The 15,430-nt window shown below is 33.7% G+C and overlaps 3 protein-coding genes across 3 annotated transcripts; all 3 read left to right on the forward strand.

Moving 5' to 3' along the window:
- Positions 1-467: 467 nt before the first annotated feature.
- Positions 468-3,529, forward strand: TRIADDRAFT_51750 (uncharacterized protein; the record flags this gene model as incomplete). The annotated part of the gene is made up of 4 exons (XM_002107800.1): positions 468-762; positions 2,453-2,767; positions 3,190-3,341; positions 3,515-3,529. The coding sequence occupies 4 exons, from the start codon at positions 468-470 to the stop codon at positions 3,527-3,529; spliced, it is 777 nt and encodes a 258-aa protein (XP_002107836.1).
- A 1,525-nt stretch (positions 3,530-5,054) lies between these two features.
- On the forward strand, positions 5,055-8,667 carry TRIADDRAFT_51751 (uncharacterized protein; the record flags this gene model as incomplete). Its single annotated transcript, XM_002107801.1, has 5 exons — positions 5,055-5,385; positions 6,819-7,133; positions 7,376-7,699; positions 8,198-8,349; positions 8,572-8,667. 5 exons carry the CDS (start codon positions 5,055-5,057, stop codon positions 8,665-8,667), a joined length of 1,218 nt encoding a protein of 405 aa, XP_002107837.1.
- Positions 8,668-9,852: 1,185 nt separating this feature from the next.
- TRIADDRAFT_51752 (uncharacterized protein) lies at positions 9,853-12,743 on the forward strand (the record flags this gene model as incomplete). Its single annotated transcript, XM_002107802.1, has 5 exons — positions 9,853-10,174; positions 11,419-11,733; positions 11,944-12,021; positions 12,055-12,270; positions 12,601-12,743. 5 exons carry the CDS (start codon positions 9,853-9,855, stop codon positions 12,741-12,743), a joined length of 1,074 nt encoding a protein of 357 aa, XP_002107838.1.
- Between the last annotated feature and the right edge of the window lie 2,687 nt (positions 12,744-15,430).

Consider the following 15,430-nt stretch of genomic DNA (forward strand, 5'->3'; position numbering starts at 1 on the left):
TAGTAGCTCGTATGTCTATAGCATTCATTGCTACTTGTCAGTGTATGAAATGGGACTTTATACTGATAGTGTGTCGGAATCGCGCATTCTCGTACACTGATAAACTGATCTACTACTGAAATTAACCAACTTTAAAAAAGTTAATAAATTGCTTTCAATCTTCCCAAATCAGATGAGATGTGCTTGTCTAAATCAAATCAGTCCATCACACTATTGAAGTATACTGGGTGTCCTAAACACTACTTTCAGTACAACTTACATGGGCGTTGCCAGTAACACGATAGACTACTTCTTGCTAGCTGTACAGACATACAGTAAGGACAGCACTTTTATACAATCTGTTCTTGTATTGTAAGGTAATCCCTCCGAAACTTATGAGCCTGTATCCAACCTGCCAACTGAGATCTTGGAGTTTTTTGTAGTTTAATGCTATAATTGCGTAACATTTGAATGGATACTCTTTGGCGATGCATTCTGGAAACTTATCGCGATTTCTACCAAGGTTAAGCAAAAGTTCGAAAATAAGTGATATTCGTAGGTACTTACCAGCCGTATTACAATTTAATGCTAAACATCTCGTTGGATTAGCAGCTACTAAAAGTCAAAATTTTGATTTACCGACGCCCTTCGATCCGGAGGTAAAATTTGTCGACGTTGAGACTGGTAATTTAAATGTTAGCAGTGTGGATCATATTAGAGCAGGCTACACTGATGAAAATCCTAATGGGTCACCAACTGTCATTACGGTGCATGGATGTCCAGGTATGCTCAATTCCTGCACAAACTATTAGTCGTAGAATAGCAATTTTGTTTATAAAATCGTTTGCAAACATAATGTACTATTACAGTTAACGCTATTGCCTTTCTGGGCTCTGGTTTATAAACTCAAAGTACGAGCGTGTTAATAGTGCAGAGCGAAGCAACATGTAGTTTTGATCGATTGGTAGATTTTTTTAACTGTAGAGCTCGTTATGTTGTAAATTTGCACATCATATAGCATAGTAATTATTCTAAATTATAACTTTTTATGATATGCAAAGTAGTCTAGATCAAAGTATTGAGGAAACTATTTACTTGTGATTTCACTCGATGAAGTGTATTGTACGTATTCCTACTCTTGATATTCCTTCTCATGTTTAAATTGATAGCCTTATGAAATAAAGGCCTGACAAAGAAACTGCAGTGAAATGATACTCGTATATCTCGATCATAATATCAGTATGTGGCAATACCTATTCGATAGTAATTTGATCGCTCAGATTGCCTTGAGATTTTGTAAGCATAGTTGTAGTTTATGGTAGTTCGCAAAAATGGACAATGTCCATTAGTTTAAAATACTATATTAAATCGATAACTGTGGAAGATATCCAGCTATGATTAGACGATGGTAACAACGACAACACACGTTTGCATACGATTGCTCTGTGATATACTGTAGATATCCTGGAAATACTGTGGTACAATACTAAAATATGGACTGCATACTTGTTTGATAAGACTATGATAAACTAACATGATAAAGCAGTATTACGGTAAACACATTCGTTTCCAATACTTGATAGCATAATAACATTGACGCTGATATATCTACCATAGTTGGAGTTGGATGTCCACAGTTTGATAGTAATTGCTCATTTGTATAATCAGTCATCGTGATGAAATGTTAACATTGAGATATGATCACTACTCTAAATTGCAGAAAACTACTTACTGTTTGCACAGTAATAAAGTTAGGTGACTGATGCCTAATTCCGGAGTTATTATAATTAATTAACGTACAAAATCATAGTGCTCTCAGAAATTTCTTTTTTGATAAATAATAACTGATCTCAACTTAATAACTAAATAATGATAGATTTATTGACGGACTATGCCCGTCCGATCGTCAGTTACAATAATCTCACAGTATTTCCAAGTGGTCATAATCAAATAGCGCTCGTTAAAACCGCTAATACTCGGTTATTGAGTGTTAGACTATTGCGCTGTAAATTACTATATTCTTTAATTATGCCCTATTTCAGCCTGTTGAGTTACAACAACATCCGTTTTTATACTCGTTCTGAATAAAGCGCCTTGTACAGTGCTCCTTACAAGGTATAGACTGTGCTTGTATTAATTTCATTCGTATGCTAAATATAAAGCTGCTGTCAACTATAAGTATATCATTTCTATTGTATACTGTAACTTAATCTGCGCGCTTAGGAAATCCATCCACGTCCTTAGATTCTATCAGTAACAGTGAAATTTTACAGACATTGGCTATTGTAACGAGTGCTTTTACGTTGTATGAATACGTCGCAACTATCTTGAATACTCATCCAAATAGTGGTGTATCCTGAACTTTGCAGGATAACGCAACCGATTTGCAATTATGTTATTTCTACAATTTTGGGGATATTTTTCCAATTTCGATAACATATTTTCCTTCACATTTCATCGTTCCATGATTAAGGAAGCCACTATGATTTTCGTTACTTGGCTACACCTTTGCGTGATGCTGGCGTTAGGATAATACGGATTAATTTACCAGGATTTGGTCCTACTCCTAAACCATATGATTTTACATATACGCCTGTTAATAAAGCTAACTTTGTTGGCAATTTATTAAACAATATTGGGATCAATAGAGTTGGCATGGCAGTTGGACATAGTATGGGATGTGCTTGTGTAACCTCTTTAGTTAGTACACATCCAAATTTGGTTGCATCTTATGCTCTACTAGCTAGTTGTGGAACTAGGCCTCATTTTGGACTAAGACCGTATATGTGTAGGTATCTGATTTGGTGAAATGATCTATCTATTTTCAATCAACCTTATAGACACTATATTTGAAATATTGTCTCAATTCTTTTCATGTCATAAAATCAACAACAATTTAGATAATTTAACATATTCATATCAATATTAAATTATTGTAATCTACCTTAGCCCTTAGTCACTTATAGGATATTTATCTACCGTTAATTGATATTTGCACTTATGATTAGGGATTCAAGCTACAGCAAAACTATTGAATACTTTCGTTTCTAATATTAATCGGTGCTGAGCTTGAGACCTGCAATCGAAAATTATATATAACATATATATTATTATTAGCTTTTTCATCTGCTTACAAAGTGGCCTGTAATATGTACCTACGCAAGACTACCATTATGTAATGAACTATATCATTTCTATTTCATATTACAGCTGACAAGATGCCTCATGTCACATACGATTTGACAACTGGAATATCTCGTCAACTAGTATTTCATAACAGTGGTCACTACCCTCAAAAATTTCATGCAAATCATATTGGAAAAGCAATGTTAGATATTCTGAATAAAATAGACGGCACTAAAGTAAGTATGCAAAGACCTTTAATCAGTGCACATTAGATATAAGTTATGAAAGATGGATAAATATCTAAAGCTATATATTGCGTGCTTACAAATTTACGGTGGTAAATTGATATTTAGTAATGTAAATGTCGGATAAAATTATTGAAATTATAAATAATTTTTTTAATTTATAGCAGCGTGATCAATAAAACCCATAACCTCTCTGAACGTTTCGTACAACTATACGAGCATGTATTGCAGGAATGGTGAACTAAGCTTAAATACTTTATTAAAGTTTCGGCTTTCAGTTTGCTATTCGGCTCGCAATGAAACGCTAACTGACTGATGAACGTCGAGTTGCGGACATATTCGTAAATTAAAGACTTCCCAATTGCTGATTGACATAATATTGACAATACAAATCGGTACGCACCTAAATATCAAATCATATTGTACTCTATTGACTTAAAATTTTGCTAAATTTCCATAGAATTTCTACTAGTTTCGCTAGTTCTAATTTTATTTAAATAATTTAGAAGATCGTTGTTATATAATAATAAAGTTTAACACGGACTTAAAATCCATAAACACGGTGATATAATATCTCATTAAACGACTAGACACGCTATGTATGATATTCTGGAGAATGTGCGCATACACGGGCGTATACTGTGTATGCGTGGAATATAATCTGCAATGATATTTATGTATATGTCAACAAATCTAAATAAACATCTACAGATTATATCAACACTTGCATATACGCGTACTTGTAGAATAGAAAAAAAGCTGAAGGTTGAAATAGTATGGAAATATGCTAGAACTACTGGATCTAAACTTGCAGTACTACCTATTAGCGTTTAATAGCTACCAGCTATACTTTAGCTGTAGTATATACGTAACTATCATACTAGTATAGTACCGTAGTAAACAGTCTTTGTGATTTTATTTCCGATCTACGAAGTGCAAGTCTAAATGTATTGCTGTACTCGCATCGATTTAGCTCTAGATTTTCCTTCTTTGAAATAGAAGGAATTAGGTCGTTTGGTTAATTTAGCAGAGGAGTTCAGTATTAAAGAGTTATGACCGTGTTCTGGGCACCAGTAGTAGTTTAGTCAGCACCGCACCGACGTTATCCGAAATCATCAAAATCTAAAGAGATATGTTATTATCTGAATCAAACCAATCTGTCGTCAGCCTTACTCTTAATCTTAGCAAATTTTCCCTTCATAATATTTTCTTATATATTCGTAACAGTGATTCTGACTATTCATTATGGTATTAATTTAATTTAAATTGCAACCGTCTAGTAATTGACTGATTAGGAGTACGAAGTATAATTTAGCCGTGATTCCATTTTGGCATAAATAATTAACATAAACATAACACATAGTTACTGTATAGCTATGATATATAAGCATGTTGCCATGAAATTTCTTTAAACGCGGAAAATTTTTATTTTAATACTCTTATAAATTAATCCATCTAACTATTATATTGCATATCCTGTCAATATGATGTAAATTGGTATGCAACTTACATAGGCGTTGTCACTAAGTTGATTTTACTACTTCTTTCAGACAGTACAGACATAAGGACAGCACTTTTATGCAGTCTATTCTCGGCATTGTAAGCTAAGTTCTACGAAGTTTATAAGCCTGTATCTAACCTGCCAACTGAGATCTTGGAGGTTTTCGTACATTATTAATTTTATAGTTGCATAAGATTGAACGAATGCCATACTCTTTAACGATGTATTCTAGAAACTTATCGCGATTTCTGCTAAGACTAAGCAAAAGTTCGAAAATAAGTGATATTCGCAGATACTTAACTGCTATATTACAATCTAATGTAGAACATCTCGTTGGATCAGCAGCTACTCACAACCGATCAGCTACTAAAAGTCCAATTTTTGATCTTCCTGCACCTTTCGATCCGGAGGTAAAGTTTGTTAACGTTGAGACTGACAATTTAAATGTTAGCAGTGTGGATCATATTAGAGCAGGTTACACTGATGAAAACCCGAACGGGTCACCCACTGTCATTGCCGTCCATGGATGTCCAGGTAGCTTAAATGTTAATTGGTAAAATTATTACGGTTAACTTTATTGCCTGCTGGGCTCTGGTATATTAATAGTGCAGGCGAAGGAAACAATATATAGCTTTGATTAAGAAATTTTGTTAACTGCAGAGCTCTTTATATTGTAAAGTTACACAGCGCATATCACAGTAGTTATTCTAAATTATAATTTTTAATATGCAAAGCAGTCTAGATAAATATGATAAGAAATTTAGTTGGAGTATATTATGATTTCATTCGGTACAGTTTACGTATTCAGACTATATTCCACGTACGCCTACCTATTCTGCTATTCTTTCTAATATTTAAATTGGAAATCCTATGAACGTAAGGCCTGGTATGGAAACTACAGTAAAATGATACTCGTATATCTCGGTCATAATATCAGTAAATAGCAGTACTCGATAGTAGTTGGATCGCTCAGATTGTTGTAGTGCTTGGGTTTTACAACTCCTTACCGTACTTCAATTACTACTATAATTAGCTCAAGCTACTACAATTGTCAAAAGATTTTGTAAGCATAGTAGGTCTGATAGTAATTGCTCATTTATATAATCAGCCATTTGATGAAATGTTAGCATTGTGATATGATCACTACTCTAAGTTGCAGAAAACTACTCACTATATGGACAGTAACGAAGTTTCGGTAGCTAGGGCCTAATTTTAGAGTACTATATAATCAAAATGCAAAGTTATAGTGTACTCGGAATTTAGCTTTTGACAAGTGACAACTGATCTCAACTTATTGCCAAATTTCATTAACGGACTATTCCCGTCCGATCATACGCTACAATAACTTCGCGGTATTTCTAAATAGCCATACTCAAGTGATGCTATTGAAACATTAAGTAGAATGTTAACGAATGCTAGCTAGCGTGCTATAAATTACATATAGCCTGTAATTATGCCCTAATCATGTAGGGTTATATAGACTTCCGTTTTTATGCTCGTTCTGAATAAAATACCTTATACAGCTTTCTGTGCAAGATATACACCGTGCTTGTATTAATAATTCGTATGCTAAATATAAAGCTGCTATCCACTATACGTATATCGTTTTACATTTTATACCTTAGTCTGTACGCTTACGAAGTCCACCCTCCTCTTTAGGTTCTATTTACGTAATAGCGAAATATTATGGGCGTTAGCTAATCTAATTAGTACTTTTACTGCATTGTACAAATACATCGCATCTAAATTTAGCGATGATACAATAAGTACCTAACGATATCGCTGTAGTACAATATTGACTAATAAAAATTATTGACCATTAATATTTCATCCAAACAGTAGAGTATACTGAGTTTACAGGATATGGCAATCGATCATTAATAACCAATTTATTCCTATGTTTTATCTGATAATTTTCCGATTTTAGTAACATATTTTCCTTTACATTTTGTTGTTCTATGGTTAAGGGAGCCACTTTGATTTTCGTTACTTGGCTACACCTTTGCGCGATGCCAACGTTAGGATAATACGGATTAATTTACCTGGATTTGGTCCTACTCCTAAACCATATGATTTTATATATAACGCAACTAATAAAGCTAACTTTGTTGGCAATTTATTAAACAAGATTGGCATAAATAAAGTTGGTATGGCAATTGGACATAGCTTAGGATGTACTTGCGTTACGTCTTTAGTTAGCACTCACCCAAATTTAGTAGCATCTTATGCTCTACTGGCTAGTTGCGGAACTAGGCCTAATATCGGAATGAGGCCGTATATGTGTAAGTATCTGATTTGGTGAAAAATGATCTATCTATTTTCAATCAATCTTATGGATACTATACTTGAAATATTGTTTCAATACTTTATGTGGAATAATACTGATAAAAATTGAAATGACTTAACATAGGCTATCAATCGCGTATACATATACAGTATATATTTAATTATTGTAATCTAGTTTAGCTCTTAGCCTATTGTTGGGTATTTATCTATCGTCAATTGATAAAAGTACTATAATTAGGGACTCGAGCTACGGCAAAAGTATTGGATGTACCGCTGCTTGGAAGTTTATCATCTGTTATTGTGAATAGAAGATATGCAAAGTACGGATTTAACGTAGCTAAAACGGTTAAAGATGAAATAGATAATAGTCATCGACTATGTGCGAATGTAGATTTTAATATGAATACCAAATGTCTTGAATTAATGGGTGATAAGAAGATTCCAGTATTGCTAGGCTTTTCAATTGATGATAAGTTAATAGAGCACGAAATCTTTAATGAAATATCGTTATGCCTGGGCATGCGAACTCTTGATGAAATGGATGGTCTAGAGGAAGCTCAAAGTAATTACAACATTTATGATTCTAGTCAGCTGTATAATATTTGTAACGGATGAACTATACGATTCTATCAAAAGTTGCTTTTATTACTAGCCTGCTAGATGATACAAACAGTATAGCGCAATGTAGATTTAGAATTATATTAACATGACGTCAACAAGGACCGTGGCTATTTTACGTTATCAGATTTACTTAATGCGAGGTATTACTATATCGAATCAATCCTATGTAAAACGTAAAATTTTATACGTTGTTTTAGAAAGAGCTAAAATAATATATGACTTAGTATCATCGTAATAATATGTATCGCTAAGTATGTTCCTTTTTCGTATTGACAGTTACTGCTTTTGTTCTTGACATTACTCCGTGCTGAACTTACTATCTGCTATCCAAAATTATTTATTTACTTTTTTCATCTACCAGTAAAACCGAACCGCAATATGTATCCGTGTAAGGCTAGCATTATATAATGAACTATATCACTTTTATTGCACGTTATAGCTGATAAGATGCCTCATATCAGATACGATTTAACAACTGGAATGTCTCGTCAACTAGTTTTCCAAAAAGGTGGTCACTACCTTCAAAAATTTCATGCAAATTATATTGGAAAAGCAATGTTAGATATTCTGAATAAATTGGAAGCAGTTAAAGTAAGTATGCAAAGACCTTTTATCATTGTATATTGCATATAAGTTATGAATTCTATGTATTGCGTGCTATATTACTGTTACAATTTTTTATTTAGTAATGTAAATATCGTATAAAATTATTAAAGTTATGAACAATTTTTTTAATTTGTAATAGTGTGATCCATAAATATCCACAGCCTCTCTGATCGTTTCGTAATGCAATTATGCGATTGTGTATCGCAGGAATGGCGAACTAATCTTGAACACTTTTCTTGGAGTATCGGTTTTCGGCTTGCTGATCGATTCGCAATAACACGCCAGCTGACTAATGCACGTTGATTTGCAGTTATATTTGTATATTAAACGCGTCCTAACTGTTGGTTGACATAATATAGACGGCACAAATTGGTATCCGCCTAAATAATAGTTGTCTGAATAATTTAAAAAATCTGTGTTTTATATTAAATAATATAAATAGGCTTAACTAGGAATTGAATCCATAAATACGACGATATAATACCTCAATAAGCGATTGGATATATTATGCAATTATAGCGACATTCTAGAGAACCTACGCTCACAAGGGTGTATACTGTGCATACGTGGAGTATAATCTGCAATGATATTTATGTATATGTCAACAAATCTAAATAAACATCTACAGATTACTATATCAACAAATGTATATGTCAAATATAGAATGCCCGGGTCCTTACATGGACCGTGACACATATACCCGTACTGTACTGTACATGTATAATGAAGATAAGCAGAAGACATGTATCAGTTCTAGCTTGGCTGTAGTGTATACCTAACTATCATACTATGATAGCACTGTAGGCAGCCTTGGTGATTTCCTTTCCAATGTACAAAGTGTAACCTTAAATGCATTGATGTACTTCTATCATTTTGGTTAACAGCTTTTCCTTCCTTTGAAATAGCAGCAACCAGGTTGCTTGGCTAATTTAGCTATTCACAGTTAAAAGAGTTATAACCGTGCTTTGAGCGCCAGTAGTATTTTAGTCAAGATAGTACCGATGTTATCCGAAATCATCAAGGGGAAAGCTGCTAATAGAGAAGTCTTGACCCATTCTGGGTAACTTTGACTATTTGCGGTCTAAATCCTATCGTTCTCTTTGCCATGCTGTCGTAATAACTTGGCACTGCACCTTTTACAGTATTAAATTGTTGTAAAAATATGTTATGCTTTGTTTCATACGGATCCCTATATAAACACTCTCACTGCATATGAATACCAGTAAGCCACATTATGGTATACAGACGTTTCTATTACAGAGCACCATCAAATCATACAGAATAACTAAGTTGGTAAGCCTTAATTAAACAAGAGCAATTTCCAAGCCCTCCTAACTTCAGGCATCGCCCACTTCTCAAAGCTAGGTCATGGTAATGCTGGCTTAAAGGGAACCATAATAGTTATCTGACAAGAATCTGAGATTTACGCGTTTAGATGCCTTTTTACCAGGTTGGAGTAAGTGTATAGTAGTGACTGGATCGTGTCAAATGCATATTGCAAGGCTTTGGAAGAGGCTGAGAGTGCCGGCAAGTGTTCGAGATGGCTACTCGCATTTACAACATGGATTGATCAGGAAAGCTAGTCCAATTCATCAATGTGTTCGACACATATCCATTGATGCCTGCAGATGGAATCCAGAAGATAGACGAGGACAAATTGACTTGCCAACTCCAATTGATCCAGAAGTTCAATATGTTAATGTTCAAACTAAGAATTTAGGTGTAACAAGTGTGGACTATATTAAAGCTAGCTATACCGATGAAAATCCTACTGGATCAGCTATTGCTATTGCTGTCCACGGTTCACCAGGTAAATTGTTCAAATTTGACCTATTTAAAAGGGTTATAGAAGTGAGAAACAATTCCATAAAGTCAATTAGTATTCTTGTTAGTGCTATCTTTCTATTCCAAATTATTGGTCATGAACAGATGATAAAATGAAGTGAATTGAGCATGAGAAATCTCCCTCGATGTGTAAAGCACTTTACTACGACATTGAAAGTTTCTGGATAGGTTTGCATCCAGAATACTGTCAAAGTAGTCCAACCTAATGACAAAGGCTATTCCACCACGGCAGTATAATGATGACGACATAGATTGAAAGAATCTACTCTGTTTGCATTATCTAAATTCTTTACAGTTCAATATCATGAAAGACCAGCGTTCTGCTTCTATAATATTAGTTGAGGATACACGGTAATTGACTTATTGTAAAGTCCTCTTAGGTACGGTAACTAACTAAAATCCATTCATTGCACTTACTGCATCTTCAGTTCTTAAAATATTTCTCATGGTAATATGAGAATATTTTAGAGCATGTTTTATAATGAATTGTATACAGTTCTGGAAATATTATGAAAGAATAGAAGTGAGCTTACTAATTTGGATTAGTTATAGTTAGTGCTTTGCCCCAAGTACACATTAAATACTAATGTCTTTCAGGGAGTATTTTGCAATGCCCACTAGCGGAATGCTGCAGCTAAAATGACTGTCGATATCGCTGAAATAAAAGAATGTTGAACGCTTACTGTATTTTGGCATAGAAAGATCTACGTTGAGGCTGCAGCGAACGGATCAGTTGAAATCCCTTGTTCATGTGGAATCATTTTCTACCGTAGATTCGTTTTAAGTCTCATGTCGGAGTAATGAAATAGCATCGGAATTGTCCGAGTAGCTTCGACAATTGAATAGCTAATGTCGGTCTAACCTGGGAGAATTGACGGATAATACAGATACTACCCTGAATAATTCCGAAATTTCCAATGCTATTCACTAAACGATATTAACCAGAACTATTGCTATGCTACCTTTCTACTGTATATGGCTAGAAAATATCCCCAAGGCAACCTTAATACTGTAGTAATAGTCATGTCATACTGATTTCGACCAAGTTCCAGCTTAGTATATTGTCTTGATGTAACTAGAATTCCCACGTTGTGCTTAAACTGCTTAGTCTTCTAAAGATTAAAGAATTAATGTCTATGGTCTGTTTGTTAAACTAACGACTTTTAAATACGGCGATAATCTCTGATTGTCTAATATCTATCTATCAAGGAAGCCATTATGATTTTCGTTATATGGCGCCTCTCTTATCAGAGGCTGGTGTTAGAGTGATCCGAATTAATTTACCAGGTTTTGGACCCACTATCAAACCTCCTGATTTCATATATTCGCCAGTGAATAAAGCAAATTTCATGGCCGAGCTTTTAGAAAGCATTGGAATTAAAAAGGTTGATATAGCTATAGGACATAGCATGGGTTGTGGTGCTATTACCTCATTTCCCTCTACGCATCCCGGATTCGTTTCATCGTATGCTCTCTTAGCCAGCTGTGGTACCAGGCCACATCGATCTTTACGTCCTTTTCCAAGTAAGGAAAGCATATTCGATTCAGTACCCCCAGCATAAATGTAGTTCAGTAGATTGCGCTTGTATGGATTCTCGAAAGTAGTTACGGTACCTAGTTTTGAAATTACCTTAGCAAAATTTAAGACACTATAGTAAGAAATTAATCGCATATTAATCAACCCCACTTTTAACCGTATATTTGTATATTCCCTCTGCTTTCCTCATCTTATAGTAATAAAACTGTTTGCGAATATGGTAAACTTACCGGTGATTGATAAACCGTCTGGTGCTTTATTAAGATTAGTGTATAGTAAGTTTTTAGGTTTCAAATTGGACAAATTAGTTAAAAATGAGATCGAAAATAGCCAACGACTATGTGGGGCAATGGATTTTGACTTTAACGCCAAAAATCTAAAATTACTTGGTGATCAGAAAACACCGGTCATTTTAGGATTTGGGCTTAATGATCATATGGTAGAACATGCAATTTTTGACGAAATGTCTTCCGTTCTTGGTTTAAGAACACTTTCCGAGATGTTGGCTCTTACTAACGACCAAGGTAGTCTCTTATTGCATTAACTAAACGAATTTAATTATTGTAAATATGTAATATGCTAACATAGAACGTGACGAACTAGATAAATTATGACATAATTAGATAGTCTGCTTATAAATTTTCATTATCATTCGTTAATATTTGTGGTGATAGTTTTTATTTACCGATAGCTGTACAAAACATTTGACTATGGTTTATTAGGAGTAACCAGCGTACTTTTTCTCGTATATGCTTTTGCTCCTGACGTGCAATTACATATGCAACATTATATCAACTATTACTTATTCAATGGAATTACTACCTGAAGTAACTTTCTATGACATGGTTTTGTAGGTAATGAGAACCCGCATTTGGCGTACGATGTAGCAACTGGCAAGTCTCGACAGTTGGTATTTCGTAGCAGTGGTCACTATATTCAAAAATTTCATGCACGTCATATCGCAAAAGCAATCTTACATCTTCTGCATGATTTGTAACTTATTTTTATATTTATTAGGAAATTTTAATTATAGCTATTTACATAGACATTAATTGCGAAGAATCTTTAAATCTGAATTGATAGCTTTGATATAACGTGAAGATGATAGCCGATGCTAACACAATACTGAAATAACACTAACATTCGGTCCTCAGCTACAACTACCGTTAGATCTATGTATTGAAGAAATTCAACATTTTATTGCTTTTGTACTCGTCAATTTTAATTAAACAGCTTCAAAATCGATTTTATATGCAGCAAGTTGCAAAATGTAACGTCAAACCTAGAGATTTGGCCATCAGTTTGTAGAACATTATTGATCTGGAGAAATGTTTTCATTGATTCTTGGGTATTAATATTCTGCTATCGTAAAACATATATGAAATACAGACAGTATCAACTGCCACGATGATTTATTGCTTTAGAGTAAATATTTTGATTATAATCCTTTGATAGAAAATCAGCATCTATTTTATTATATTATTTGCTTATATATCTGCAAAGTAATTGAGTAAACACAACGGTGGATCTACGGAATAAAACCAGTGTATAACATCAAGGTGTCTTAGCTGCTTTATTATATAGAAGTGGAACCCTACAAACAAATATCTTTCATAATAACAAGATACTATGTTAATAGTAAATCAGCTTCTAGGTCATTGCTCGTGAGAATTTCAGTTAACTAGTCTTAAGTGTCAATTTCAACGATAGCTCATTCAATCTCATGATATTATTATGCACTACCAGAGTATTGGATTTTAGAACTAATCGAAAATAGCTAAAAGTAGTTGTGCCATGTAAATACGGAGTTGAAACTAAAAATTAGCATTAAACTTCAGATTGTAGGCAACAAGTTAATATTGATGTACCTACTATATAATCGTACTCGAGTTTAATACGGTACGGTATCGTATAGGTGATGGTTGCTTTTTCCTAAATAAGGTAGTATTTGTAAATTTTTTTCACAGGGTACAATTATCCGAAACATATATCCCATGGTGATACAGTGAGCTTACCCTAGATCAAGTATTTCTGTCTTAAATTAAATCGTTTCGCTCGACTAGGTACTTTACTTTCATTAGTACTAGTCCAAACTCCCATCGCTTTGCTGACGGTTTACGATAATGTACCCATTTGTTAATAATTAACAGATAGTATTACCATTCGACATTATATATATCCTGGTAATAGCCGGGTACTACTATATTTAAAACAGATTGATTTAATGTACGTTCTGATCGTGCATTTCCACGTTGTTCACTTCGCTTTCGCCTATCAGATCGCTGACTAACTAACATTATCCTCTTAGAAACACTTTTGTTATATGATATATAGCAATCAAAAATAACTGGGACTGGGGAATTACAGTAGGCTAACACTACGAAATGCATGAGAGCAATAGAACTAATAGTACCTACTGATGTGTATCAATCACTTTTACCCTCTCAATAATATTTACATAAACCCTAGAGATCATTCTTTTCTATACCAATTTAAATTTCCTTAAGTAAATGTATTAGTATGTTTACCGAATAAGGATGGTTACTATAAGCAGTATTAACGCTATGTTAAGGTTGGTAAGCGAAACTGTCAAATATACGTTTATGCTCAATTTTTTAATAAAATTAACAGGTAGTATTATCATTCGATATTATATATATCCCGGTAATAGTAATGTACTATGCTATATTAAAACTAGTTAATGGTCTAAAGCACATCATGATTTCTAATGTACTGTACGGTGATGGACATGCCAAGTTAAGATTAGCAGGTACTGTAAGATATCTACAGTGCGGTACAATGTCCTTAGTAATGTGGTCAATTCTATACCAATCTTTATAATGTGTCCAAGGATTGCTTGCGTATGCAAGCAAAGTTGCTCTGTCGATAACAACCGTTATAAGAAAATGCAATAATCAAAATGGCTGAGTAGAAAACTCTATAAAGATTCTATGTTTATTCAATTTTCATCAGAGTATTACATCAAATCAAAATTGAAAGGCCCAGTGACCACACTTAGCGATATAACGAATACTATTTCAAAAATCAATACTCTGTAGAAATTACTACCTTAGAGCTATTCGTTTTACATGAAGAAATCTTGAGGTAAAAAGTACTGTAAGAATGTTATACTGACCTATTGAAATGAACCCATAATCAGAGTAATCTAACAGTAGTATAAATACCCCGCGCTGCTATTCGAGGGATGATGGGTGGCATTTTGAAATAAAGACTAATAAATTTTTGATATCTGAATAAGTAAAATCAATACTGCACGAGAGAATAATTTATTGATATTTATGTACTCATAATATTTCAGTATGTTGAATATTAAGAAGTACTATCGATAGGCAAGATCTTAAAATTAACTAGCATTTCTGTATATGGCATTCCATTCTCAAAATGATGTCGTAGGCAAAAAAGCTACTCTGTCTATTACAATAATAAATTAGATGCCAATATAATGGCAACATCGATTATCGGTATAGCTATAAAATTAATCGATTAAAGATTATAAGATCCAGTATTTAAATAGTGATTCTGCTTTTACATTCATCAACTGAAATATTTTATGAGATCATTAAAGTAAACAAGTTTTTAAAGACTTCCCTTTAACTTTTGCATATATATGCTGTGGTTCTGACAGGAATTTTTGGCTTAAGTTCAAAGTGTATTAGATAAGGA

Source organism: Trichoplax adhaerens, genomic scaffold (genome assembly GCF_000150275.1).
Source record: "Trichoplax adhaerens TRIADscaffold_1 genomic scaffold, whole genome shotgun sequence".
Lineage (NCBI taxonomy): Eukaryota > Metazoa > Placozoa > Uniplacotomia > Trichoplacea > Trichoplacidae > Trichoplax > Trichoplax adhaerens.